Source organism: Amphibalanus amphitrite, unplaced genomic scaffold, assembly GCF_019059575.1.
Source record: "Amphibalanus amphitrite isolate SeventyFive unplaced genomic scaffold, NRLGWU_Aamphi_draft 000698F_arrow, whole genome shotgun sequence".
Classification (NCBI taxonomy): Eukaryota; Metazoa; Arthropoda; class Thecostraca; order Balanomorpha; family Balanidae; genus Amphibalanus; species Amphibalanus amphitrite.
This window is the reverse complement of record NW_024882192.1, coordinates 349,264-374,382: the sequence shown is the minus strand read 5'-3', so window position 1 is coordinate 374,382 and position 25,119 is coordinate 349,264. Positions and strand designations below refer to the sequence as shown.

Here is a 25,119-nt window from a genome sequence, read left to right as displayed (position 1 = left end):
TTTTTTTAATAGCTCACAAGACGGCGGAATACCAAAAATAGACGGTTCCTAATTTTCATTTTATTACAAAAAGTGTGTTCTGCTCGTGAAGAGCCTTGACTAGTGCCGGCTGGTAATGTAACGACGACTTACAAAGTAACGACCACTGACCAAGCTCCCCGCCCCGGGGCTACCGTCCGGCTCCTTGAACGGAGTTTACGGCCCCGCCGCGCCGGTGGACGCATATCACAGCCCAACCCCTAAATAACACGCTGGCACGAACACAACGCTACAAACTAAATGTCGCCAAACACGGTGGTACAAACGTAATATCTCAACACAGTCCGGTAGAAAAGGAACGTTTCGATACAAAACAGCACGAGAGTAATGTTTCAACACCGCACAAGGCGTCACAGCAAGCGACGGAACCGCACAGTGCGCACCTACGACACGCTGTCACCTGTCGACGGCACCCGTACCCGCCCCGTGGCCCCGTCACCGCACAGAGCTGCTGGCCCGACGCCATTTGTACTCTCCGGGAGTGTTGTTTGCTAAGTCTTCTTCTGGCAGCGCCCCGCCTCCCCCAGGCAGCAGTCTTCTCGTTTACTCGGCGACGGCCGCTGTCTGCCGCTGCGGCCCCCGGTCCCGCCTCCCCGCCAGCCCCCTCCTCAGGAATCCGGGGCCGCCGCGCTCGTCCCCGCACTGCTCCCACGCTGCACGTCTCCACTGCCCGTCGGGCCCTGCCCCTCATCACCCGGCCCACCGGGGCCGCCGCTCTTCGGCGCCACCTTCCGAACGCGGCCGCGGGCCGGCGGCGCCGCGCGCCCCGCGTTCTGGTCGTCCCCCGACCCAGTCCCTCGCTCTCCGCCATCCGCCGGCGGCTGGCCGGCCGTACCTTTCGTGGCGGCCAACGGGTACGCTCTGAACTTGCAGACGGGGTTCGTTCGGCCCGGGCCCCGGTAGTTGAAGTCTGTGAAGCATTTGTCGCAGAAGAACGTCGGGTTGGTTGGCGTGAGCTCGTGGTCCATGGTCAGCCATCTAAAAACAGAGCAGAAAAAACGGAGAGCTGTAAATGGACTGACTGGATGACTTATAACCAAAAGACACACTATCGAAACCAGCGACCGTTAAGATGATTCAATAAATTAACGCACTTTCTTAGCAATGCTATATTATGCATGGTAATGCGCACGTTCGATCGGTAAATTTCGGGTATACTAGATGATGAGTCGAATGCCGTAATCGCTGCACGCGCTCCTCGCATCCGCAGTGCTACACTGTCGCCCCCGTCTGTCGCCGCTCCCCAACGGACCTGGGTATGTCGCGGTCGCAGAGATGGCACTCCCTGGCCTCCTGCCGCCGCCGTATGGCCACCGTCCGGGGGTAGCAGCGTTGGACCGAGTCCACACCGGGCCGGAACAGGCTGCACGGGGGCGGGGACGGGGTCACAGTGCGGCACGATAAACGGTACTGGTACAGAGTGAATGGGGGAGAGGGCAGTCATGAGGTAAAGCGGGTCACGGCACTGCCGTGCTTTGCACAGAATAACATCCAATGAAAAAAAAAAAAAATGAATTAAAAAGTCCTGACGGCTCAGACACATAGTGTCAAAACAACGAAACTACATAGTGAAAACCAGACATTTGAAAGGGCATTAAAAACTCAAACGCAAAGGACCGAAATGATCGTTTTCCACGAGCTGCTGTTACAAAAAGGGAACGAACACAAAAAGGCCAAGCAAGGAGAAATAAAGCTCAACAAATTCGCGCGTTCTGACACACCAAATTTACACAGAGTTGCGCCCGTACTTTTTATATAAATTAATGAGTGTAACGTTTTCCTTCATTGTCGTAAAAATCTAATTAATCGTAAAATCATACAAAAATAGTAAAATAATAAAGCAGGAAGCGCCGAATCCAACGCATGGTGTAGTTGGCGCTGCCAAAGTCAGCATTCAAGTAACAAGAAATCAAGATATCTTAAAAGTAATATTCAACGATCAAATAATTACTTCTTGCGAGAGCCATCAATATAACTAACCATATATACATATTTGATAGATCAGCAGAACTCGAGCAAGCATAAAAATTCGTAAAATCATCGCAAATAACCTATGACAAATTGTTTGGTAAGTCTGTCAGCCTACCGGGAGCGCATCAAGAAAATCTACAAGTAATAATACAGAAAATCGTAAAACCGCTCTACCTGAAGTATCTAACATTCTAGTCCAGTGAGCCTGTGTGGTTTTGGGGACAGCCGTTTAACCCCAGCCTCTGTGACGCCCCGGGGCTGATGCCGACTGTTCCCCGCTGACCGGTCCGCCCCGCCTCGGTCGGCGGACCGGGCACACCATGCCGCTGTCGCGGCGCTGGCTGCTGACGGGCGCGCTGGGCGTGGCCGTGGCCGCCTGCTGGGCCGGCCGGCTGGCTCCTCGCTGGCTGCCCGCGGCGGCGGCGGCGGGGGACGGCGCCGGGCCGCCGCCAGGGTCCGGCCGCCGCCGCCGCCGCCGGGTGGCCGCGGACACGGGCCGCGGCCGGCCGCTCCTGCTGTTCGGACTGCCGGCCGCCGGTCGGACGGCGCTCATGGTGCGCGCGCTGCTGGCGCGGCCGGCAGCAGTGACCGCGCCGCGGCCCGTCACCGACCGACCCGACTCCGACTCCGACCCGGCCGGCGACCTGCTGCAGCACCTCAGCGCCGAGCGGCTGACGGTGGACGCCGCCGCCGGCCGGCTGGTGGCCGTCCGCCGCCGCGGGGAGCACCGCTACGGCTTCCCGCTCCACTGGGAGCGCGTGGTGGCCGGCGAGCCGCCGCTCCGGCTCATCAAGGTCCCGCTCGACGAGCTGGCGGAGCTACAGCGGCTCTGCAGCGCCGCGGATCACACAAACGGGTGTGATGACCGGGACTGTGACAGCGAGGAAGCTGCAGACCACACAACCCAGTGCGACATCCGTGACAACATCCAAGACGGTAGTGCAGAGCCTTTCAACGAGACGCGCGATACCACAGACCTGCCGAGCACCCCGGAACCCGCCGCCCGCAACAGCACCGACTCTCCGGGCCCCGCCACCACCGCCTCCGACAGCTGTCTAAGTTCAGAAGGAGTTGCTCGCCGCAGTCCGTCCGCCTCAGACGCCTGCCGGAGCTCAGAAGAAGCCGCTCGCCGGAGCCCGCCCCCCTCCGCCGGCGTCCCGGCTCCGTCCTCAGCCAACCGACCCCTGCTGGTGCTGGTGGACGTGGCCGACCGAACGGAGCTGGTCAGGCGGCTGGCGCGGCGCGACCGGCTGTCCCGCGCCGCCGCCGAGCGTCAGGTGCGCGCCGCCGAGTCTCAGCTGACCGCCGCGCTCGGCGGCCGGTCTCCGCGCGCCTACTTCGACGCCGTCATCATCAACCACTCTCTGGAGGTTGCGGCTGAACGGCTGACGCGGCTGGTGGACGCTCAGCTGGGCGAGACGCACGGCCGCAGCCCGACCGCCGCGGAGGAGGGTAAAATGTACTCGGCGCGACAGCTGTGTGCCTCGACTCCCTCAGGAGCTCCAGCAAAGTACGGCAGCGACGAGTGAAATGTGTCGTTCACCAGCCCTCAGGGACAGCTGAGCCGACAATACTGAGCACGGCCGGGCGCGACCGACCGAGACATCACCTTCCCAGGCATGCCAGAGCGCGTACAGCCTCCTCCACATCGCCGGGACGTCACCTTCCCGTGGCCGGCACTTACCGCAGGTCCGAGAAGACCATGATGTGGCGGCAGTCGCCCTGGTGCACGTAGATGTACGGGTAGCCGAGCCGGACGCTGAGCTCGCTGACACGCACACCACTCATGGAGCGGCGCCGGAGGTCGGGCATCCTGCGCAGTGTGGCCCACTCCTGGATCGGCTGGAGAGGGCGGAAGGGGGCGGGGAGATTAGATGAAGGCGCTGACGGCGGCTTGAGGGGGGGGGGGGGGGGAGGCGGTTCGAGTTCGAGTTTGATCGGTGGGTCTGTTAGTGACAAAGGGAGGCGCTCTCAGGGAGACTGACTCCTCCCAGGGCCCGCCGACTCCCTCTCAGGGCCCGCTGACCCCCTCCCAGGGCCCGCTGACCCCCTCCCAGGGCCCGCTGACCCCCTCCCAGGGCCCGCTGGCTACTCCAGGGCCCGCCGATCCCTCTCAGTGTCCGCTGAATTCTCACCTCCGTGTAGTCGATGGCGAGTGGACTGCGGTCGTCCACGTAGAAGACGCCGTCAATGCAGAAGAATCCAGATGGATACATCTCCTGTGGCGAGCAGGCAGGAGACGTTAGAGGAAGACAGAATCGGAGACGCTAATCCCACCCAGTATCACATCGAGAAAACTGACCGCCGCAGCATTCGGTTCGACTGAATACAGTTGATATTCGTACGATTTAGTCACCACTCAGTGGCAAATTTACCCGCAAACAGATAATCAGCAAATACAATAAAAAGAGCTAAAGAATATCAGCATTTTGGAACAATAACTTATGAAATCCAAAACAAATATCACACATACTGGTAAATGCTTACAGACTCGGCTGGTTTTGCCGATCCAGATCTGATTACAGCCACAATGGGAATCTTCCCGGTTCCTTTCCGTTCGTCTTACCCTGGGACAACGCACTTTTACAGACATACCGCAGCACACCAGGAGCTGGGGATGGGATCCACGGCAGAACACAGCTATACCCACCGCCGTCTCTGAGCTACATCGACCAGAGAACACGGGCTGATCCCCTCCCCCCCCCCCCCTACACACCTCGGCGGTGATGGGCGTGGTGTTGTCGGGGTCCTCCGAGCAGTCGTTGACCACCAGACTGTCGTTGGGACAGCGGATCTCGTCTCTGATGTCACACAGTTGGTTGGTGCCTAGACAGAGCAGCTCCTGGTTCAGCACGAACACCCTTACATTCCTGACCGGGAAGAACGGGCCGGGGGTAATCCAGCATACATTCAGGATCAGCGGTGGGTGCAAACTGTTGAAGTCCGGATGCCCTCTGCCATAGATAACATGATTCATGCTATCTATGCCTCTGCCTATCACTTGCAACAACAATTGAAACGACTCAAATAACAATATGGAAAACCGGCTCTTGAATGCACGATGCACGAGGCCGTCAGCCAACAAAAGTGTGTGGTGTGCAAACATCAGCGTGAACTCGAGTGTCTACTTCTGGCGCTGATCAGCCCCAACTTTCGGCAAGAGTGTCAGTGGGAGAAGATCAGTGAGGCTGTGTCGGTGAGAAGAGGTCGGTGAGAAGAGGTCGGTGAGAAGAGGTCGATGGGTCTGTCTGTCGATGAGAGCCGAGAGGGTGGGAAGGGGTCGCCGAGAGCCGAGAGGGTGAGAGGGGGTCGTTGAGAGCCGAGAGAGTGAGAGGGGGTCGGTCACCGGTGAGAGCCGAGAGGGGGAGAGGGGGTCGGTGAGAGCCGAGAGGGGGAGAGGGGGTCGGTGAGAGCCGAGAGGGTGAGAGGGGGTCGGTGAGAGCCGAGAGGGGGTCAGTGAGACCCGAGAGGGGGTCAGTGAGACCCGAGAGGGGGTCAGTGAGACCCGAGAGGGGGTCGGTGAGAGCCGAGAGGGGGTCGGTGAGAGCCGAGAGGGGGAGAGGGGGTTGGTGAGAGCCGAGAGGGGGAGAGGGGGTCGGTGAGAGCCGAGAGGGTGAGAGGGGGTCGGTGAGAGCCGAGAGGCGGGTCGGTGAGCCAGTATCGGTGACTCGGCGTCGACGCCCCACTCACGCCGTTGGCGGCTGGCTTCTCTTGGCCTGAGAGTTGCCCGGGTGGAGTCGCGTGCCGCGGTAAACGCGCAGGGAGACTAGCGACTCGAGACTGGCCGGCGACCGCACGTACGTCTGGCCGGTCTGGCTCAGCGTGCTGTCCGACTCCTGCGGGCCCCAGCGGCCGTCCGTCACTCAGCGCCACCGGACGACGGGACACCGCGCACAGAACCTAGGCGTCACTTCTCACTACTAATAATACATATTTAATAACGGTCATTCGGCAGGGCAAGCGGTAAGAGTAGCGAGCAACGGACTAAAATGTAAATCAAACTGACAGACAACTTCAGCGGTATCAGCAGCTCAGAGAATTGCCTCACGAGCAGAACTCACCAATCTAACCTCGCCCGTGAAGCGCAGCGAGCGCTGAAACGCTTTGGAGACGCTGACGCGCCTCTTCAGAGCGCCGCTCCTCTGGCGGTGAAAGCGGAGGCTCTCCAGCTTGGTGGCCGCCTCGTCACTGATGACGTCACCCCAGCCGCCGGTGAGGTCTGGGGGCGGCACGCCCGTCACTCACGGCGGGTCGGACCCAGGGGTGTCGATTTTTCAAAATGGTTGGGGGTGCTCAACCCCTGCACTGGGTGAAAGATTGTAGCTTTGCCATGGGGCACAACCGTACCTACAAGGCATGGTTGTGTATCCCCATAAGGTACTGATAATCCCGGGATTTCCACTAATATTTCCCAAAGGTTGAACGTTCTTCAAAATCATTCTGCTCGTCCTAGTACTTGGCTACCTCATTACATAAACATCTTTCCGAAAAAACGCGTACATTTGCCGGCAGCTCGGCAGCAGCCCCGACACCTCTGTAATAAGGTGACAGAAACCGATGACCGCGATTAGCACCGGTGCAGCAGCCCCTCCGGTCCGCAGGGGCGGACATTGCGCGGGAGGCAACGGTATAGCTACGAGGCTCTGGCGTTTATCAGACGATCACAATAATCGCTGAAAAAAATAACAGGTGATTGCAATTCGATATTTATGGGTTTACGATTTTCCTCAGTGGCGTAGCCAGGTGGGCCCGTGAGCCCCCCCCCCCCCCGCCCCATCAGGTTCAGGGGCCCATCGGATTATTCGGGCCTGAGGGGCACTGCGGCGCCAATTGGCCACTGAGGGTCCACGTTGGCTATATTTGGACTCAGAAGGGCCCCACAGGGCTCGCGCTCGGCAGCAGCCCCGACACCTCTGTGATAAGGTGACAGAAACCGATGACCGCGATTAGCACCGGTGCAGCAGCCCCTCCGGTCCGCAGGGGCAGACATTGCGCGGGAGGCAACGGTATAGCTACGAGGCTCTGGCGTTTATCAGACGATCACAATAATCGCTGAAAAAAATAACAGGTGATTGCAATTCGATATTTATGGGTTTACGATTTTCCTCAGTGGCGTAGCCACGTGGGCCCGTGAGCCCCCCCCCCCCCCCCCCCCCCGCCCCATCAGGTTCAGGGGCCCATCGGATTATTCGGGCCTGAGGGGCACTGCGGCGCCAATTGGCCACTGAGGGTCCACGTTGGCTATATTTGGACTCAGAAGGGCCCCACAGGGCTCGTAAGAACACCTCATGGGCCCAAAAGTACTAACATTAAGATCTCCATAAGGGCCCCAAGCCAGCCTCTGAGGGCCACTTGCCGGCCTCTGGGGGTCTTAACCGGCCTCTAGGGGGCCAGCTCTAGGAGCTGCACACCCGCCTGTAATGGCCCCACACCCATTTCTCTGAGGGCCCCTATAACGGCGACTGTGAGGGCCCTCACCGGCGCCCCTGAGCGCCACACCGGCGTCTCTGAGGGCCCCACACCCCTAACTCTGAGGCCCTATACCAATGCCTTTAAAACCCCTACATGGGCGGTTCTGAGGGCCCTTGATAGTTACCAGCGACCCTGACGGCCCCACACAGGTGACACGGAGGGTCCCAGCGGCGTCTGAGCGCACCATGCCAGTCTCTGAGAACCCCACAAGGCTCCTGAAGGCACCGGTGACCTCTTGATATCTTCTTGTCGGCCTATGAAGGATCCGTTCCGTAACAGCAGTTCTGAGGGCCCAACGCGCGCCTGTGATGACCCTAAACCAGTGTCTCTGAGAGCCCCCACACCGGCGCCTCCAGTCCGAGGGCCCCACATTGCCATATCTGAGGGCCCCACACTAGTGCCTCTTAAGGCCCTATATCGGCGGCTCTGAGGGCCCAACATCGTAGCTTCTGAAGGCCCCGCAAGTGCGCATGTGACGCCCGTGACGGCCACCCTGCCACCGGTGACATTTGAAGGCCCCACACCAGCGACTCTGAGGGCCCCATCAGCGCCTGAGTCCGTTCCGGTCTTTAAGGATGACCCCACAGGGTTTCTGAAGGTACATACCACCGGCCTCTGATGACCCTTTGCCGGCCTCTGAGGGCCCGTCGCCGGTCTCTGGAGCCCCCTGCCGGCTTGTAAAGGGTACGCGCCAGCAGCTCTAAGGGTCCGACACCCGTGTACGACAGACCCACACCATCTTTGCAACTTAACGTTTTTTTTTCGCCCTTCTTCTTAAATCTAAATTTTCTTTTCTTTACATCTTTATTTCATGCCTTGTAAGTTGCGTAATTGTTTTATTTTTAGTAGTGAACTACTGCAGAACAATTATTTTCCTCAAGCAGAGTTATTGAGGGACAAAACCATTGGGGGTGCCCGGAAAACCATTGGGGGTGCTCATTTGAGCATTGGGGGTGCTGCAGCACCCCCAAAGGTATACAAATCGACACCCATGGTCGGACCTCCGTTACAAGACGGTTAAACCTGAAGTTTAAACCTAGAGTTTAAACCCCAGGCAGGTAGGTGACAGCAAGGAAATGATTATGTTTCAGTTCGGACTGGTTTTATTTCGTTATTAACGTGAACGTGGGATTACACCTGACGCAGAAACATCTACGTCTACATCATGCAACCTTATTTTTACATTACATACAAGCAACCTTCCGCAACACACACAACAGCTCAGTTCACAGCAGCAGCTTACCAGTGGTGATGTTGGGAAACAATCTCCGCTCGGAGAGCAGTTCCGGTGGCGCGCCTGTCCCCTTGGGAATGACGTTCGAGGGATCCGGCTCACCCTCACATAGCAGGTGGTCCACCCTGCCAGCGGGGCCAGACACAGGGGCCGCTCACCAGGGCGGATCGCTGGTGATGGGGAGGGGTGACGATACCCACCGAGCCCGCCAGCACGCAGAGACCAGCGGGTAAAGAGGCACGGTCAGCGGCACAGACGTTTGGGGGGGAAGATCCCATTCTAGCCGTTGGGCGCTCAATATTCAATTCACACCACCGTCGTCCTATTCATGTCATTGGATAATAAGGATATTGCAAGAGCATGAGAGCAGCTTTTAAAATCTGATAAAAAATCAAATGGAGCACCTTTACTACTTGACAATTATACAGCTAACATTGCCAACAATTTTAACAGCAGCCAAGATGTTGTAACTGGTGGGGACACTACCAGGATAACAATTAGCGTAAATAATACCCAGCGCGAGCCATAGCCTCATATCTGACACTGTGGCCACGGCAGAAAAGCCAGTGTCATATAGTTTTCGCTATATGGAGCTGGAACAGACCAGCGGTATCAGGCATCCCACGCCACTTTGACTTTACAGTTCACTTTGCATTAGTCATAACCTCCAACCAGTCTTGAATAATACCCTCAAACATACAAAAATAATATACACTAAAACTAAACTGACATGACTTTAAAACTGTAAAATACATATTTGTGATTCTGATCATTATTATTATACATGACACCAGCTGATTAACCCTCGCCGGACCTATTGATTTTTACAAACGCGCCGGCCGAGGGGGGGGGGGTACGACCCCCCTCGCCGTTTCGCCCCTGATGAAGCTAGAGCGTCGCGGAAAAACGAGCGTGTGCGCCGTTACAAGACGCAACGACTGGTACCCGATTTACAGGTCTCAGGTCAACCGGTGACCTCTGAGGTCAGGTCAAGTGACTAAAGATACGGATTCCGTTTTTCATACAAAACTTCGCAAAAAAATTGTTGCAGAGCCGCGAATTTGGCATAATCGTGTTTGCCTCGCTCAGGCGCGTCGAATGGCGCGTCATTTTGTTCGGTTGAGGTCAACCTGAGGTGTTGCCCTCGGGTCAAGGTCAGTTCAGCGCCCCCAGGTCACGAAGTTGGTCGAAGGAGGTCATGTTGCATATCATTCGATTCGGCAGGGCTTCCCGAGTTCATTGAAGGCTTTCGCGACTCGCTAGCTCAATTTCGTCGGGAATTATTGACGAAAAACTCTTAAGACTCTGTTGACGTCATAAATGATAGTACGCAATGTCAACAATGCAAAAGTGAAGCATTGGACCCTGCAAAGAGGTCCAATGCTTCACTTTCTACCGCTAGGCCATCCACTAGGCCACGTCTCCCCGTGGCCTAGTGGATAAGGCGTCCGTCTCCTACCTCGGTGGCAGCGAGTTCGCGGCCGGGAAGCTCCACGTCGTTTGACCCGCGTTCCTATATTAAGCCAGCTGGCAGCTGGTGAGAGGGCCACGCTAGACCCGGGAGGACCGTGCCGCCATCTACCTGCGGCACGTTAAACTTTCGATCCAAATTATTACCGGTGAGCCGGGCGCGGGCAAGGCGGGGTGGCGGGTCCGTGGTGTCATTCGCAACAAGCACTGCTTAGCGGAGCACCCGGGCCCATAGCCACCCATTCATCCATTCGGACAAAATTTCTAAAAAAGAAGAGTGCAAACATCATGATTCCGTGTGCTTAAGCTAGTTTGGGATTCCTCTGACCTCATGTGACCTTAAGGAAAAGTCCGAGATTATACAAGTTGTGAGACCTCTGGAGGATACTACATCCTGTAAGTTTCATCTCTCTGTGAAAGTTCCTCTGGCACTGAGGATGTTCAAAGTTGTGACATCTGAGGACCGTGAGGAGGTTCACTAATGACATCATAGTTAAGTAAACCGGGCCCTGTTTCACCGGTGATAGCAGCACGCTGCTATCACACGTGTCAAATTGGGTTTCCATGGAGACATCAACAAACCTTGCCGTCGTCAATCTGTGTGATGTCATCAAATATTGCTGCTAACATCTTCACGGCCGTGCGAATGTATCAAACGCATTTAACGAGACGGCAACTCTGTTACAAACGTAGCTATGAAAAAGCTCACGGATTACACAAAACGTCATTAGGGTGACGTCATCACATTACGTCAGCTCGCGCAATTTGATAGCAGCATGCTGCTATCACCGGTGAAACAGGGCCCTGACCTGACCTGAAAATGCAGTTGGTGGCATAAGAGTGAGATGCGGCTTCAATCAAAGGTCAGGAATGCCAAGTTTCAGCTCTCTATCACTGTCGTGTTCGGAGCTATCGCAAAAAAACCTTAAGGGAGGGAGGGGGCTGTCCCCTCCCCTCTGCTGGCGAGAGTTAAGGCCCCATTTGTGTGGGTGATGGCACAGTGCTCACGTCATACTTACGAGCATATTTTGGATACCTCATTTACTGCAGCTTGTGGCATGTCCATTGACTCTGCCATGGTCATCCAGTCAGCTCCTTTTGGCATAATTGTGGCAAGGTCCTTGCTGAAGGAAGAACAGAATTCACCTATGTTTATTGCTTCCTTGCAAAAGTATGGCCTCTGTATTTGGCCCATGAATGGTAGATTGGAGTGATCCATTTCTATTGGGATAAGTTTTTTTTCAAATCCTGTGAAGAAAAAAAGTCAATTAAGAGAAATTAACAACTGATTAAAAAAACAATAAATACATTCAATTGCATAACAAGCAGTGATCATAAAATATTGACTAAAAATCGCTAATCCTGATTTGAAGGCAAATCAGTCTTAGTCACATTATACAACATCCCTGCTTCAGATACTAGTCAATTCTTATAATAGATATGATTCTGTAAAGAAACTTGTGATATCCCGGGTTTGTAGAGGGTGTTCAACCCCCAGCAAGGCAGAGGCCTCTGCCTTGCTGGGGGTTGAACACCCTCTATATATTTACTTTTAAGATCTGCCTATACAGAGGGGTAGGTAACTAAAAGCAATTCATAAGGAACACCCCCTGCGTTTTTTTTTTTTTTACAAAAATCTTATATCCAACTGCTTTTCACTGATAATTTCTCTGACAGGCGCATGCTAGAGCGATGAAAACACCTACGTGTTTTGTTCAATGCTCGACAATACGGATCGAGTCACCGATCGAATGATGTCAACCAACTATCAACATAGGTAGTAATTACATACCCTGGTAATTACGGCATCCACACTCCTTTCCTTAGGGCCTTGGCCCTTGGCTTTCCTGCTATACCTTCACTAAACCGCCGAAAACGTTTAAATATTGTTTTAATATTGTTCTTTTTAGGCCAATGTAGAAAACTCACACCACAAAGGAAGGTATGGGTGCTGTGATTGGTGAAAAGCAGTGGAAAGCAATAAAAACGCAAAAACCGAACACAAACAATTGCTTTTGTAGTGCGTCATTTACGAAACTACTGCGCAGGAATGAGAAAACATCGTTATGGTGCATTAAAACACTGCATAAAATAATATGATAAACCGCTGCACATCACCACACCATAAATCTTTCTTCCTTTTATTGATTCTGTGGTTGCTTCCTTCCGAGCTTGTTCATGTGCGGGCGCATACAATAAGGGTTGGACCTGACTCGATCAAACTACAGCAGACCTTAGCTCATTTATCATCGATCCTTATAGGTTGAATCCGGAAAAGGGCGGGATTTCCCGTCTTGAATTACTTTTATTCTACACCTGGGCAGTGGGGATCAACCCCACTAGTGGACCTTCCGCACGCCTCTTTTTTAATCTGCTGGTAGACAGACATTCAGCGAATCCGCTGTCAAAGCACTAAGCAGCATATTTGAGGCCGACAATTTTCTGAACCTGCTGCTAATAAAAACATTCGGCGAATCCGCTGCCAGAGCAAAAAGTGAGACAAAGTGAGAAACAAGAGCCCGTGAGGTGTTACGATGGAATAAATGCATGATTCACAGCACAAAATAAAACAGATTTGTCAGAATACGATATTCATTTGATGTGGACAAACCACATTGTTTTGTTCGTTGAATGTCCATTCTCGTTTCATTATCAATGCATGAAAACAGATAACCTCGTTGGTTATAACGAATAAAATATTAAATATATATTGGCTGATAGCATGTGTGGTGCGTATCACATGCGTACATGGGCTCGATTCCTAATCACCATTGAATTGGGCACTTTCTAGTGCTCAAAATAAAATTGCAATGTCAACAATCGGTTCTCATCAGCAATACCATCTCTGCATATAAGCCGAAATAACCAAGATTATGGTACCTATTCATCATATCTAAAAAAGCCAAAGATTCGACAATTCCGATCACTGCAGCTTCGCACCACCCCACCCACACCAATAAGTCCTTGTACATTGCGTGTCCGTCCGTTCCTCCCGGCGCGCAGCTGTCTCCGGCGGCTGAGGCCACCCAGCGCCAGATATTTAGCTCGTCACCTCGCTGAAGCTCTCGTACACATTGGCCGCCAGCACCTGCACTTTGCTGTGGTTGGAAAGCATCCACACGAGCGAGTCGGGCCCGGAGCGCAGCAACGTGTGCGGCAGGTTGGTCAGCGCCGGCACCAGCTTGGCCACGGGCAGGGTGGCCGCGCTCGGCGGCACGAAACCCTCGCTGCCGCCGCCCTGGCCCGAGAACGCGCCCACCATCTGGTCGAGCACGTGCGCCAGTCCGGCCTGGACACACTCGGCCACCAGCTCCTCCGTCTCCGGGTTATCGACCAGGTCGCGCGTCTCGGCCGCCAGCTGGGCGACCCGGCCGCCGGCCGGCTCCGCGGCGCCGCTGCGGGCCGTCACCGACTCCGGGTAGGCGTACCGCGACAGCCGGATCTCCGGACGCTGCCGGACGGCCGAGCGGGCCCAGCCGAGCAGCGCCTCCACGCCGTCCAGGCCCAGCTTGTCGGTGAGCGCCAGCCGGTCGGCCAGCGGCGCCAGCAGCGGCGCCAGGTCGGCCGACAGCCGCTCCAGGCCGGCCGTCAGCAGGTGCTCCACGCCGGCCAGGTAGCGCTCCTGGGCCGACTCGTCGAGCGCCGCCGCCTCGGCGTCCGCGCCGGGCTCCGCCAGCAGCCGGCGCACGCTATCCACGTACAGGCAGCCGCCCAGCGCGTGCACGTGAACCTCGAGCAGCACGACCAGGTAGGCGGCGCCGTAGACGGCCGTCATCACGCGCTGCAGCGCCAGCCGCTTCAGCTGCTGCCACACCTGCCGGCCGAGGGACACATTCAGCACACGATACATAGAAGGATACACCAGCCGCCGCACCAGCTCTCATAAACGGCCATAGAACACTGCCAACACTCAGCACTGTTATCATTCGACACTTAACAGTTTGTTGGTTGAGCACGAACTGAAAATATCGATTACCAGCACCGAACTAATTTAACGTTAGAAGTTAGCAACTGTAAGTTGTAACAACTACCGAAGAAAAATACGCACAAAACACAAACAAGTCATGCGAATCATTGGCAAGAATTGGCGACATCCCTTGTATGCACGGCGCTTCTGACCTGTAGTTTGTCGGGCGCGCCGGCCCGGAGCGCCTCCAGCAGACTGTCCGAGTCGAGCACGCGCGTCAGCTGACTCAGCAGCCGCGGCGCCAGCTGGCCCAGGCTGCTCGTGCACGTGGCGCGCGTGCTCTCAAAGTGCGCCTGCTTTTTCACCTTCTCCAGCATGCGGTGCGTCTCCCGTTCGCCCCAGTCGCGGAGCCGGCGCGTGGCGTACCACTGGAGCAGGTAGGCGGCGCCGCCCAGCGCGCCCACCGCCAGCAGCTTGTACCGGTGACGGCGCGCGAACCCGCGCAGACGGGACAGCATGGCGACCAACGGGAGCTACAGGAGGGACTACCTACTACGGAGCTGACCGGCCCTTTAGATGATGAGGTCGGAGGGAGGCGCCGGGAGCGAGGCCGAGCTCAGACCGGCGGACTTCTCCATCCGATTAATGATAAAGTTGGAGGTGTCCAGGAAGCGTTCGACGCAGTTGGTGAGGCACGACTGAGTGCGGTAGTCGAGGCGCGTGCTCGGCCGGTCCACCATGCACGAGTCCCAGCAGCGCTCCGTCAGGCCGTGAACCAGCACCTGGGGACCGGCGACCTGTCAGACCGGCGCCCCGGGACCAGCGTGCTGACTGCTGCCAGACCAGCGTCAGGGGACCTACATGCTGTCATACCAGCATCAGGGGACCAATATAGTGTTGGCATCACGTTGGCATTGAAACCTCTTTCTGGTCCCGGCGTTTTATTCTCCGGGTGGGTTTAACCCCGTCCAGCGTTTAGCCTTTCGGGACCCACTCGGAGCCGCCGTTGTTTTTGCCGCTAGTTGAGTTGAGATACAAAGGTAATAAACACACGAAACTTATTTAGAGCCGGCCAAACCAGCCTTGAGCGGTGAGCCTATATAGTCCAGAATCATTGCTAATGTAGTAATGTTTGTACATAGACGAAAGGAATGGGCTTTGTAGAGTCGATTAATTTCGAAGTTGTATATTCAGTGGCCCTAAATACGTTTCATGTGACTATTAACTTTGCTTCTCGACTGGAGCGAGCGGTGAAAACAACTGCGGCTCTGAGCGGGTGCCGAAAGGCTTAACACTGGACGGGGCTAACCCGAGAATAAAATGCCAGGACCAGAAAGAGGCCACAATGCCAACGCTGGACTAACATGCTGTCAGATCAGGGCCTGTGGACCAGCATCCTGTCAAAGAAGCCCCTGGACATCAGAGGACGTCAGTCACTTGACCATATACACAATTGTGTAGCAAAGGCATGATAATTCAATATTTCGGATCTGACTCATCTATCCATAGAGTTATAATTCCAAAAAAACACCATTAACTTAGACAGCACAGCAAGTGGTGAAGGCAAATGGTTAGTTGCATGCATCTTCTATACGTGCCTAGCACAGAATTACCTGAAACCTTTGTTTTTGAGTTTCACCCTCAATAAACCTCTTTAGTTGAGGATCATTAATGCCATTAAGAATGTCTGAAATGCCACTATTCATAGCTTGAGGGATTTCCTAGCCTGGAAAGACAAAAAACACAACACTCAGTATAGCATATTTTAACCTCAGGAGTCAGGAGGGTCAAGAGCTATCAGTCATCAGTCATTACCTAAAAATTCAATAAGCATGCATAAATGAGCCAAAGGGAAAATTACCTACAGTGACAAAATTTCAAAATCTGGAGTGTGAAATGTCACACTATTTAGGGCCACAGTGCCCTAGACTCTAGTAAAACAGATGGTAGTAGATGGTCTTCAGTCTTTGTCTTGGGTTGGGGAGTTACCTTCACAACATTTTGATCAGTTGCTTCTTTGGGTGCCATCAGGTGCAGGTCAGACAAGTAACTGCCTGATAGATGTGAAGTTAAGATCTTAGCTCAAGACAAGGACAGAAACTTTGCCTGTTATCACTTAAAGGTGCTAAAATGTTGGCACAAACATTCTAAAGAACGGACCCAGTAAATTTGTTCTTTTTTTTCAATTTGAATGCCTTGAATCAAGCATGTCATACATAGTCTTCAGTATTGACCATCATATGAAACAAGGCTTGGCCCCTCACTATAGGTTCACTACGGGTTTGGGTCTCTGTTGAGCGATCCATTTCCCAAAGCATAGCTGATGCATGAACAGTGTAGTCAGTCTATTGAAGATACCATAACCCACACACTGATATTACAAGGGTGGTTAGATGGATCTTTTCACGATCTTATCACCTCAGTTGATGACCTCAATTGATTTTTTCAGATTGATTACCTACTTGAGATGGTGAGGGAGATCAAGATAGGTATCTCGTTTCAGTTCAAGTTTTCCTTCGCACAGCTCGCATGACTTATTACATAATGACCGAAAGCCAAGTTAAAGTGACCATCCCACCTTAAAATTAGTTTTGAGTTGACATAGCCAAATTGGTGGCCATGGCCTGCAAATACCGGTTTGGGCACTCACAACATCGAAAATGCTTTAATTCTGAGATATGGAATTTCAAACTTGCAGTTTTCGGTTTCTAAGGGGCTAATGCATTGGAATGCCCCCTTAGAATTTGTGACGTTAGCGGAGATCTAACGATTTTAAATGTTTTACTAAAATGTTTGGCAGCACGCAGCGGTACATGCTGTTTTGCGCGCAACAAGTGCCGCACTCTCAAATAGTCGCTAGGAACAGAGGAGATCCCAAAAAGTAAACAAAAGTAAAATCCTAATATCTTGAAAACCAGTGAATCATTTTCGGTGAAATTTGGTAGATATTCATTTTTAATCTTTCCGAACCAAGGTACAGCCCTCAGCAGACTGCGTGGTATAGGTATAGGTATAGGTATAGGTATATAGATAATGGACTTGGGGTAGCAGTATGCTATTTGTTGTCCATGTCATTGTTGGCAAGGAAACATGTCAGGGTACTCATTGAGGTTGGAGGTCACAGGTCACAGTTGGCTTTGAGCTGGAGGTGCTTATCTAGCTTAGCTTTAAATGTAGCAGTGGTGTCAGCAGACACAACATCATCTGGTAGCTTGTTCCAGTCATTAGCCACCCTCTGTGAGAAGAACCTTTGTCTGGCTTGATGGACTGACTGCTCCTTGTGTAATTTCATATGGTGACCTCTTGTGTTTGTCGTCCTCACTTTGAAAAACTTCTCTCTCCTCACATTGAGCTTCCCTGACATGATTTTATACGTCTCAATCAAGTCGCCTCTTTTTATCCTGTCTTTAATAGATACGGTCTTCAGGACTTTTAGTCTTTCTTGGTATGGCCTGTGCTTTAACCCCCTCACCAATCTTGTAGCTCTGCGCTGGATGTTTTCGAGGAGACTGATATCTTGAACAGCTTGGGGACCCACAGCTTGTATACAGTAGTCCAGGTGCGGTCTCACATATGAGTTGAAGAGGCTGGTGAAGTTTGTTGCTGTGATTTGGTCAAAGGACCTCTTTATCATTCGGAGAGCTACCATTGCTTTGCTCGCAGCTCTTTGACAGTGACTAGTAGGTCGAAGGTCGTTTGTTATAGTCACCCCCAGGTCTCGCTCCTTATCTGTGACTTCTAGTTTGACTCCTCTAATACTGTAAGATCTTTTTGGGTTTTGTGGTCCACAGTGCATCACTTTACACTTTTGGGGGTTGAATTCAAGAAGCCATTGTTCAGTCCATTGCGAGAGTCTATCTAGGTCTGCCTGAAGTTGTTCTGAGTCCTCTGAATTTCTGACCTCACGATAAATCTTCATGTCATCTGCAAACAGTTTTGCGTCGCACTGGACCAATGTGGGCAATTCATTGACATATATCACAAACAGGATGGGTCCCAATACTGATCCCTGCGGAACTCCGCTGGTCACAGCCTCTTCTCTAGATTCTTGGTCATGAACTACTACCTTCTGAGTCCTGTCCTGAAGAAAGTTTGTGATCCATTGAAGCACTCCTGCTTTGACACCATAGGCAGCCAGCTTCTTAACAAGTCTTCGGTGGGGCACAGAGTCAAAGGCCTTTTTAAAGTCACAATAGATGATGTCCAGTCCAGTGCTGCTGTCCAGTATGTGTGTCCAATCCTCCAGAGCCTCTAGAAGATTGGTCAAACATGATTTTCTGGGTACAAAGCCATGCTGTTCTTTGCAGATGAGATCTTTCTCTAATAGATGATTGAGCAGGTGCCTTTTGATAATTCTTTCCATGACCTTACATGCATGACTAGTCAGACTCACAGGCCTGTAGTTACTTGCCAGTTTTTTGGAGCCTCCCTTGAAGAGTGGTACCACTGCTGCTCTCTTCCAAGCTGTTGGTAGCTGTCCGCTTGTCATGGACTTTTGGAATATCTGCATGAGTGGGTACGCTAGCTCAGGTGCACAGTTTTTCAAGAGAAAGGGGGAAACATCATCTGGTCCTGATGCCTTGTCTTCAGTCAACATTTGAAGTTCATGGAGTACTTCCTGAAAAGTGATGTTAATATCCTCGAGTGATTCTCCTTCTTCCACCTGACTTTCAAAAGCTGGCAAAACGCCACCTTCTTCTTTTACAAAAACTGAGCAAAAGAATGTTTGTAGTTCATCTGCAATCTCTTTCTTTGTTGCTATCACAGTGCCATCAGGTTTGACTAGTTCCATCACTTTGTCTCTTGTTTTGCTTTGCAGTCTTACATATTTGGCTATCTTCTTTGGCATTATCTTAGCTGACCTTGCCAGCTCTTCCTCATACAACCTTCTCGTCTGCCGGATGTGACTCGTGGTCTCGTTTCTGATCCTGGTAAACTTCTTCAGATATTCTGGTAGGTATTCTTTTTCCGACAAAACTGATAATAATTCAAAAGTCATGTTATCAGTCGGTTGAAACTCACTGCAAATCGATGCGCCATGCTCCACTCCTTCGATAGGGCCTATCAATAAACAAAGCATACGCCTTGTGTGGCAACAAAATGTAAAAGTTCGTTTTGGGGGCAAATATAAACTTTTGGGTTTTGTTGCCAAACTGGATGGAAAATGCATACGGTGATAATGCCAATCTAAGCTGCGGAGTCCCGCGCATCTTGCTGCTACGATTTCTGAGTGACCGATAGCATAGTATTCGCGTTATTCTCGGTTTTGTCGAAAAAAAGAATACCTACCACGCAGTCTGCAGAGGGCTGTACATCACTTTTATGCCAATTCATTAACTTTTTTGAAGGTGGGAGGGTCCTATATGGATATAAGTTCAACCAGTACCCAAGATCATACCAGCTCTCACCTATCCCAACAAGTCAAACATTCAATATCTTGTACCTCCAAAAATATTTGACAAAAAACGACCCAAGGCAACAAACGACCTTCTCTGAAGTTATGCGAGCAGCGGTGTCACACCAGCAACAAAAATGCTGCCAGTACGGTGAAAAAAAGTGAGAAAAAGTAGAAAATCCTTTACCACCTTTCACTTTTTCACTAGAAATAAATACTTATGAAACATTTTTTCAATTATAATTATTTAAAACGTATATATAGGTTCGAAAATTGATTCAATCGTAAAAATATTGATCTTCAAATTAAGAATTATTCAAAAAATAGAAAAATATCAGGAAAAATTGGCACATTTTATGGAATCAGCGAAATTCCTTTACATTTATGAAGTAGCTTTTTGAGACATAACCTGCGCTAGAGTTGCACTAGAGCTCGTAAAAGCGTTCAGTGGTAAAAAGCCTTGGGTAAAAAAATAGCCAAGCTGCTGCGCGCCCTAACTCTTCAACAACAACCTTGGGTAAAAGTCTTTTTGACGTTTTTATCAAAAATAGGTACCGTGATATGATCTAGAGTTTCTGGTGGAGTTTCTTTTGGATTTAGACCTAACTGCTAAATTCAGATAGTTTTCAATCTTTCATTTACATTGAAAGAAGTAGAAGATGAGGCTGACGCAAAGTCTTCTTTCGTCCGTGGGAAAGATGACAAAGCTCTACAGTAATTTACCAGAATCCTACATCAAAAGAGCAATGGAAAAGGTAAGATGAAGTCATGCCATAGCTTGGTTGCTAGAGTGTCTGACTCCCAATGATGAGTGAGAGGCAGTCTCACAATGAACCCTGGCAAGAGCATGGGTTTAAGTTGCTCAGGTGCACGAGGTACGAGACTCCTGCCTATGTATCATTCATATAACTATGTGTGTATGTATTTACAATCATGAGCAATCTACACATGGCATGGCAATTCCTGCATCTGGTAGATGGCCTTTAGTCAGTGGAATCAGCTACAGCCAGTTGAAGTCAATTGAATGGAATGGTGTTCAGCTTTGCTTGGCTTATTACACTTGGGCACAAGAGTTTCTTGTTGATTGGCTGGCCTGATTAAATTTAATTGGCCTCAGTCAGGACCTTTGCAAGAATGCATGCTTATCACAATAAGGTTCAGTCATTTATTTGACATGCTTTCAACTTGCAATTTCAACTACACTTGCACTAGAACAAACAGCTCAGCCCTCTGTAGGGACTGGGATGCTGAGGCATCAGCCAGAGAATTGCCAGGGAGATTGGCAAACTGACCTGATAAGGTTAGGCACCTTCACTGGCCAAAACTGACCAAGGATGGCCCTCTGCACCACTTAGGATTCCTGACTAGCCATTGTGCGAACACCCTGGTCAGACCAAAGTCCCTGGTTGGACCTTTGGCACAATTTCAGGGTGCCTCAGGCCCTCAGCAGATGGACCTTAACCATTTACTCTTGTGAGGGCGAGTGGTTGGCTCTGTTCTGTCTTTGATTTGCAGTCAGTTACATTGACTCCATGTCTGACCAGCATCACCCACACAAATCTTCTGTTTGAGATCTTTGCACTAAATCAGTGAATTTATGCAAATTCTCTTCTGTGCAACTTTTTGCCGACCAATCTATTTCCACTTGCTACACTACACGTAAACCTCATGACTTCATGACTCCCTTCATCCTGCGCAACTGTTATGCTGTTATCAGTCACCACTCACCTAGCTCAGTTAGTGGAGCATCGGACTCCCGGTAGTGAGGGCCCGGGATTGAGTCGCTCCGGCACCCAACATTTGAGACTCTTGCTGGGGATGGTCTGCAGTTGGTGGGAGCAGCCGCAGCCAGTTGAAGTCAGTTGAGTGGGACAGCCCGTGTGCGGCTTTGATGGGCACGTTAAACTTTGGCATCTAAATTATCCTGTTACCCGGACTTGTGTCATCGGACGGTAGGAGTCTGGATCTGCGCAACAAGCACAGCTTAGCATGGGCTCCGGCTCTGTCGATCCGTCCATTCAAACATTCGAGCTAGATAAATAAAAAAGAGTCGTAGGCTACTCGACCTTTCAACTCTGGGCAGTGTTGATTCAATCCGAGTGTCGTATTGCCAGGGCAAGGTGGGCTGGAAGACCCCGCGGACGGTGCAGTACCAGCCGAAGGAGATTAAGAAGAAGCACTACCGGTTCACAATGAACCGTCCTTGGACGGACGAGTTCGCCCGCCAGAACCAGGTGTCCAGGAAGAAGGTGTACGTGAAGCCCATCCCGAAATGGAGCTACTTCCGCGGCGACATGGTAAGAGGGGATGAGCTGGAGTAACACGCTGGACACTTTTACCTTTAGTTTGTTTGTTGTTTACCCACCAGGTTAGTCCGGAATCATCTAATTATATCGTAAGATATAGGCGCCTTAACCCTCGCATGTGTGCGGCGTTTTCCAGCTTCTAATGTGTAGGGGGGGGGTCGGTTGGACCCCCCCCCCTTGCCGTTTGGCCCCTGATCGAGCTAGAGCTTCGCGGAAAAAACGAGCGTGTTGCCCGTGACGAGAGGAAGCCGATGATACCCAATTTTAAGGTCCTAGGTCATTGGTTGACCTTCCAGGTCAGGTCAATGACCCCAAAGTCGGGAAAATCGGGACCTATTAGAAAGTCGTAAAGTGTGGCTGCTAAGGGGTTTTTCGGGGTGCTGATCACGAATATCGTGTTAGTTTTGATCACAGATGATGTCTTTGAGCATTTAGACCAGGTCGGGTCAGGTCAGGTCAGGTCAACCAGTAGGCGTCGTGACGGGTATTCGTAGTACGTGACAACCGTCTCTGACAGCTTCGTAACATGTTACGAAGGCACCAAAACTACTTCGTAAATGTTCAAATGGTTGCTAAATTCGAATTCAGCTCCAAAAACTAGCCTAGAAACATGTAAAACTCGAAAAAGTGAACCGAGGTCACCCGAGGTCACCAAAGGTCAATGACCTGACCTGACCTTCAGGTGACCTTGACACCCACCCTAATGCATGGGAGCAACATCATATCACATGTTTGAACGTTGGAAACCACGAAAAGCTTGCAAACGCGCGGCTAATGCGAGCCGACGTACGCCGAATCGCGATTCCGGCCAAACATGGTCTCGGAAAAGAGGTCACAGGTCAAAGGTCATTTGGGTCAGGGTCATGAAATTTTCAGGGTAGGTGTAAAATTGATCAATGTGAGGGTACTGAAAGTTTCGTCGCGATCGGCCGCTTTTTACGCGAGTTATTCGCGAAAAACCATGGGGGGGTCCATCCGACCCCCCCTACACATGCGAGGGTTAACCCTCGCCGGCACAGGGGTTTTTCGCGAATAACTCGCGTAAAAAGCGGCCGATCGCGACGAAACTTTCAGTACCCTCGCATTGATCAATTTTACACGTTCCCTGAAAATTTCATGACCCTGACCCCAATGACCTTTGACCTGTGACCTCTTTTCCGTGACCATGTGTGGCCGAAATCGCGATTCGGCGTATGTCGGCTCGCATTAGCCGCGCGTTTGCAAGCTTTTCGTGGTTTCAAACGTTCAAACATGTGATTTGATGTTGCTCCCATACATTAGGGTGGGTGTCAAGGTCACCTGAAGGTCAGGTCAGGTCATTGACCTTTGGTGACCTCGGGTGACCTCGGTTCACTTTTTCGAGTTTTACATGTTTCTAGGCTAGTTTTTGGAGCTGAATTCGAATTTAGCAACCATTTGAACATTTACGAAGTAGTTTTGGTGCCTTCGTAACATGTTTTGAAGCTGTCAGAGGCGGTTGACAGGTATTACGAATACCCGTCACAACCCCTACCGGTTGACCTGACCTGACCTGACCCGACCTGGTCTAAATGCTTAAAAACATCATCTCTGATAAAAACTAACACGATATTCGTGATCAGCACCCCGGAAAACCACATAGCAGCCACACTTTACGACTTTCTAACAGGTCCCGATTTTCCCGGTTTTCGGGTCATTGACCTGACCTGGAAGGTCACCCGATGACCTAGGACCTTAAAATTGGGTATCATCGGCTTTCTCTCGTGACGGGCAACCCGCTCGTTTTTTTCCGCGAAGCTCTAGCTCGATCAGGGGCCAAACGCGAGGGGGGTCGTACCCCCCCCCCCCCCCTGTGCCGTCGAAGGACGCAAAATGGCCTGTGCCGGCGAGGGTTAAGATTTCATTTATAATTCTGGAAGCCTGTTGAGTGAAGTGAGAACATGGTTCCTGGTCGCCATCGGCAGGCGACACTTGTATATATTTGGCCGGTAATTAGTTCCACCGCTCTCCGCCAGGTGGAGGTGCTGGTCGGGAAGGACAAGGGCAAACAGGGCACCGTCAGCCAGGTGATCGAGGAGCGCAACTGGGTGGTGGTCGAGGGCCTCAACGCCCACTACCGGCTGGTGGGTAAGACGGCCCAGTACCCGGGCACCATGATCGCCTCCGAGGCGCCGCTGCTCGTCGACGACCAGGTGGCGCTGCTCGATCCCGCCGACAAGTGAGTGGCGGGACGGGGGGGGGGGGGCCAGGTATCACGTTACTCGTACTAAGTGTCTGCCGCGTCTGACCTGCCACCCCGTTTCCCCACTAATTTATCCGCCATTTCCGTTGTCGGACGTTAGATTTATCCACCTTTCGTGTCGGCGGTAAACGCTCCATCGCATTATGCAGTAACCACCCCGGTCCTCAGTACCCCCCCCGCCCCCGCCGTGTGCTCATTAGCCATCCCTCCGCCCCACAGTAACCGTCGATCTGTGTCCTAACCGCTCCCCCCGCTCCACAGTAAGCCGTCGATCTGTGTCCTAACCGTTCCCCCCTCCCCCCGCCCCACAGTAACCGTCGAGCTGTGTCCCAACAGTTCCCTCCGCTCCACAGTAAGCCGTCGATCTGTGTCCTAACCGTTCCCTCCATTCCACAGCAAGCCGTGCACTATCGAGTGGCGCTACAACGAGTCGGGGGAGCGGGTTCGCGTCTCCACCCGGTCCGGCCGTATCATCCCGACTCCCACCCAGGCCGAGGAGACCTACGACTACAAGACGGCGGCCACCTACCGCGAGAGTGAGCGAGATACCAAGGAGGACGATCTCACCATCATCTCCTTCAAACCCCAGCTGAGCACGTTCGAAATGGATGTGGCAGAGAGTATGGGCATTGAGCTGGGCCCCCCGCCGTCCGAAACTCACTGGTATTAGTTGGTGGGCGATCAGGGACGCTCGGGTTTGTGTGTGTGTGTGCGTGTGAGGGTGCGGATGTGTGGGTGAGGAACTGGTCTCTGTTTGGGCGTGGGTGGTTGTAGTAGTTACTGCTCAGAGTTGGAATCATGTGAGCAATTTTGCCGTTATGATGATGTCTGTGTCACTGATGAATGCAATATAGTGTCGTCTATTTGTAATAACTTCTTTTGCAATTATGTACCTGGGTAGAATGTAGATAAGATAAACATACGCAAGTCGTTTGCAATATTGATACCAATAGCAATGGTATCGATATTAAGCCGTCGAAAAGAAAGATTGTATCATTTTAAAGCATTTTGTTTCTCTTCGTTGCATTGTTTCGGCGTTGCTTTGTGATTATTCGTTGCTTTTTCAGAGGCCTCGTGTCTCGCAAACACGGATGGATGGATGTT

General features: G+C 52.0%; 3 protein-coding genes across 13 annotated transcripts; 1 reads left to right on the top strand and 2 right to left on the bottom strand.

Annotated features, from left to right (window-relative positions):
- Positions 1-45: 45 nt before the first annotated feature.
- LOC122364802 (snRNA-activating protein complex subunit 3-like) lies at positions 46-12,140 on the bottom strand. 5 transcript variants are annotated; one of them, XM_043335555.1, is made up of 10 exons: positions 12,116-12,140; positions 11,206-11,434; positions 8,726-8,841; positions 6,072-6,229; positions 5,701-5,846; positions 4,727-4,880; positions 4,146-4,229; positions 3,695-3,852; positions 1,292-1,402; positions 46-1,017 (listed from the first exon to the last, which is right to left on the bottom strand). In XM_043335555.1, the coding sequence occupies exons 2-10, from the start codon at positions 11,403-11,405 to the stop codon at positions 648-650; spliced, it is 1,497 nt and encodes a 498-aa protein (XP_043191490.1). In that variant the 5' UTR covers positions 11,406-11,434; positions 12,116-12,140; the 3' UTR covers positions 46-647. The 5 variants fall into 5 exon arrangements, with proteins under 5 accessions (XP_043191490.1, XP_043191488.1, XP_043191492.1 ...); XM_043335553.1 differs by lacking the exon at positions 12,116-12,140 and adding an exon at positions 11,979-12,092; XM_043335557.1 differs by lacking the exon at positions 12,116-12,140 and adding an exon at positions 12,043-12,065.
- Positions 12,141-12,860: 720 nt separating this feature from the next.
- Positions 12,861-19,611, bottom strand: LOC122364800 (peroxisomal biogenesis factor 3-like). Of its 6 annotated transcripts, none has more exons than XM_043335550.1 (4): positions 19,581-19,611; positions 15,707-15,819; positions 14,306-14,875; positions 12,861-14,000 (listed from the first exon to the last, which is right to left on the bottom strand). In XM_043335550.1, exons 3-4 carry the CDS (start codon positions 14,609-14,611, stop codon positions 13,227-13,229), a joined length of 1,080 nt encoding a protein of 359 aa, XP_043191485.1. In that variant the 5' UTR covers positions 14,612-14,875; positions 15,707-15,819; positions 19,581-19,611; the 3' UTR covers positions 12,861-13,226. The 6 variants fall into 6 exon arrangements, with proteins under 6 accessions (XP_043191485.1, XP_043191480.1, XP_043191479.1 ...); XM_043335545.1 differs by having other exon boundaries at positions 19,502-19,607; XM_043335544.1 differs by having other exon boundaries at positions 19,537-19,590.
- Positions 19,612-19,952: 341 nt separating this feature from the next.
- Positions 19,953-24,885, top strand: LOC122364801 (probable 39S ribosomal protein L24, mitochondrial). 2 transcript variants are annotated; one of them, XM_043335552.1, is made up of 4 exons: positions 19,953-20,243; positions 21,603-21,785; positions 23,789-23,991; positions 24,412-24,885. In XM_043335552.1, exons 1-4 carry the CDS (start codon positions 20,148-20,150, stop codon positions 24,683-24,685), a joined length of 756 nt encoding a protein of 251 aa, XP_043191487.1. In that variant the 5' UTR covers positions 19,953-20,147; the 3' UTR covers positions 24,686-24,885. The 2 variants fall into 2 exon arrangements, with proteins under 2 accessions (XP_043191487.1, XP_043191486.1); XM_043335551.1 differs by lacking the exon at positions 19,953-20,243 and adding an exon at positions 21,026-21,345.
- The last annotated feature ends 234 nt before the right edge of the window (positions 24,886-25,119 follow it).

Bases quoted from the DNA above. Each gene is read 5' to 3' on its own strand.
- LOC122364802 (XM_043335555.1), bottom strand. From the start codon at position 11,405: ATGGATCACTCCAATCTACCATTCATGGGCCAAATACAGAGGCCATAC. The intron at 6,230-8,725 runs GTAAGCTGCTGC...TGCCGCCCCCAG, and splicing joins GTTTCCCAACATCACCACTG to ACCTCACCGGCGGCTGGGGT. The intron at 1,018-1,291 runs GTCCGTTGGGGA...CTCTGTTTTTAG, and splicing joins TGCGACCGCGACATACCCAG to ATGGCTGACCATGGACCACG.
- LOC122364800 (XM_043335550.1), bottom strand. From the start codon at position 14,611: ATGCTGTCCCGTCTGCGCGGGTTCGCGCGCCGTCACCGGTACAAGCTG. The intron at 14,001-14,305 runs GTCAGAAGCGCC...CTCGGCCGGCAG, and splicing joins GCGCGCCCGACAAACTACAG to GTGTGGCAGCAGCTGAAGCG.
- LOC122364801 (XM_043335551.1), top strand. From the start codon at position 21,193: ATGCTGTTATCAGTCACCACTCACCTAGCTCAGTTAGTGGAGCATCGG. The intron at 21,786-23,788 runs GTAAGAGGGGAT...GCTCTCCGCCAG, and splicing joins GCTACTTCCGCGGCGACATG to GTGGAGGTGCTGGTCGGGAA. The intron at 23,992-24,411 runs GTGAGTGGCGGG...TCCATTCCACAG, and splicing joins CTGCTCGATCCCGCCGACAA to CAAGCCGTGCACTATCGAGT.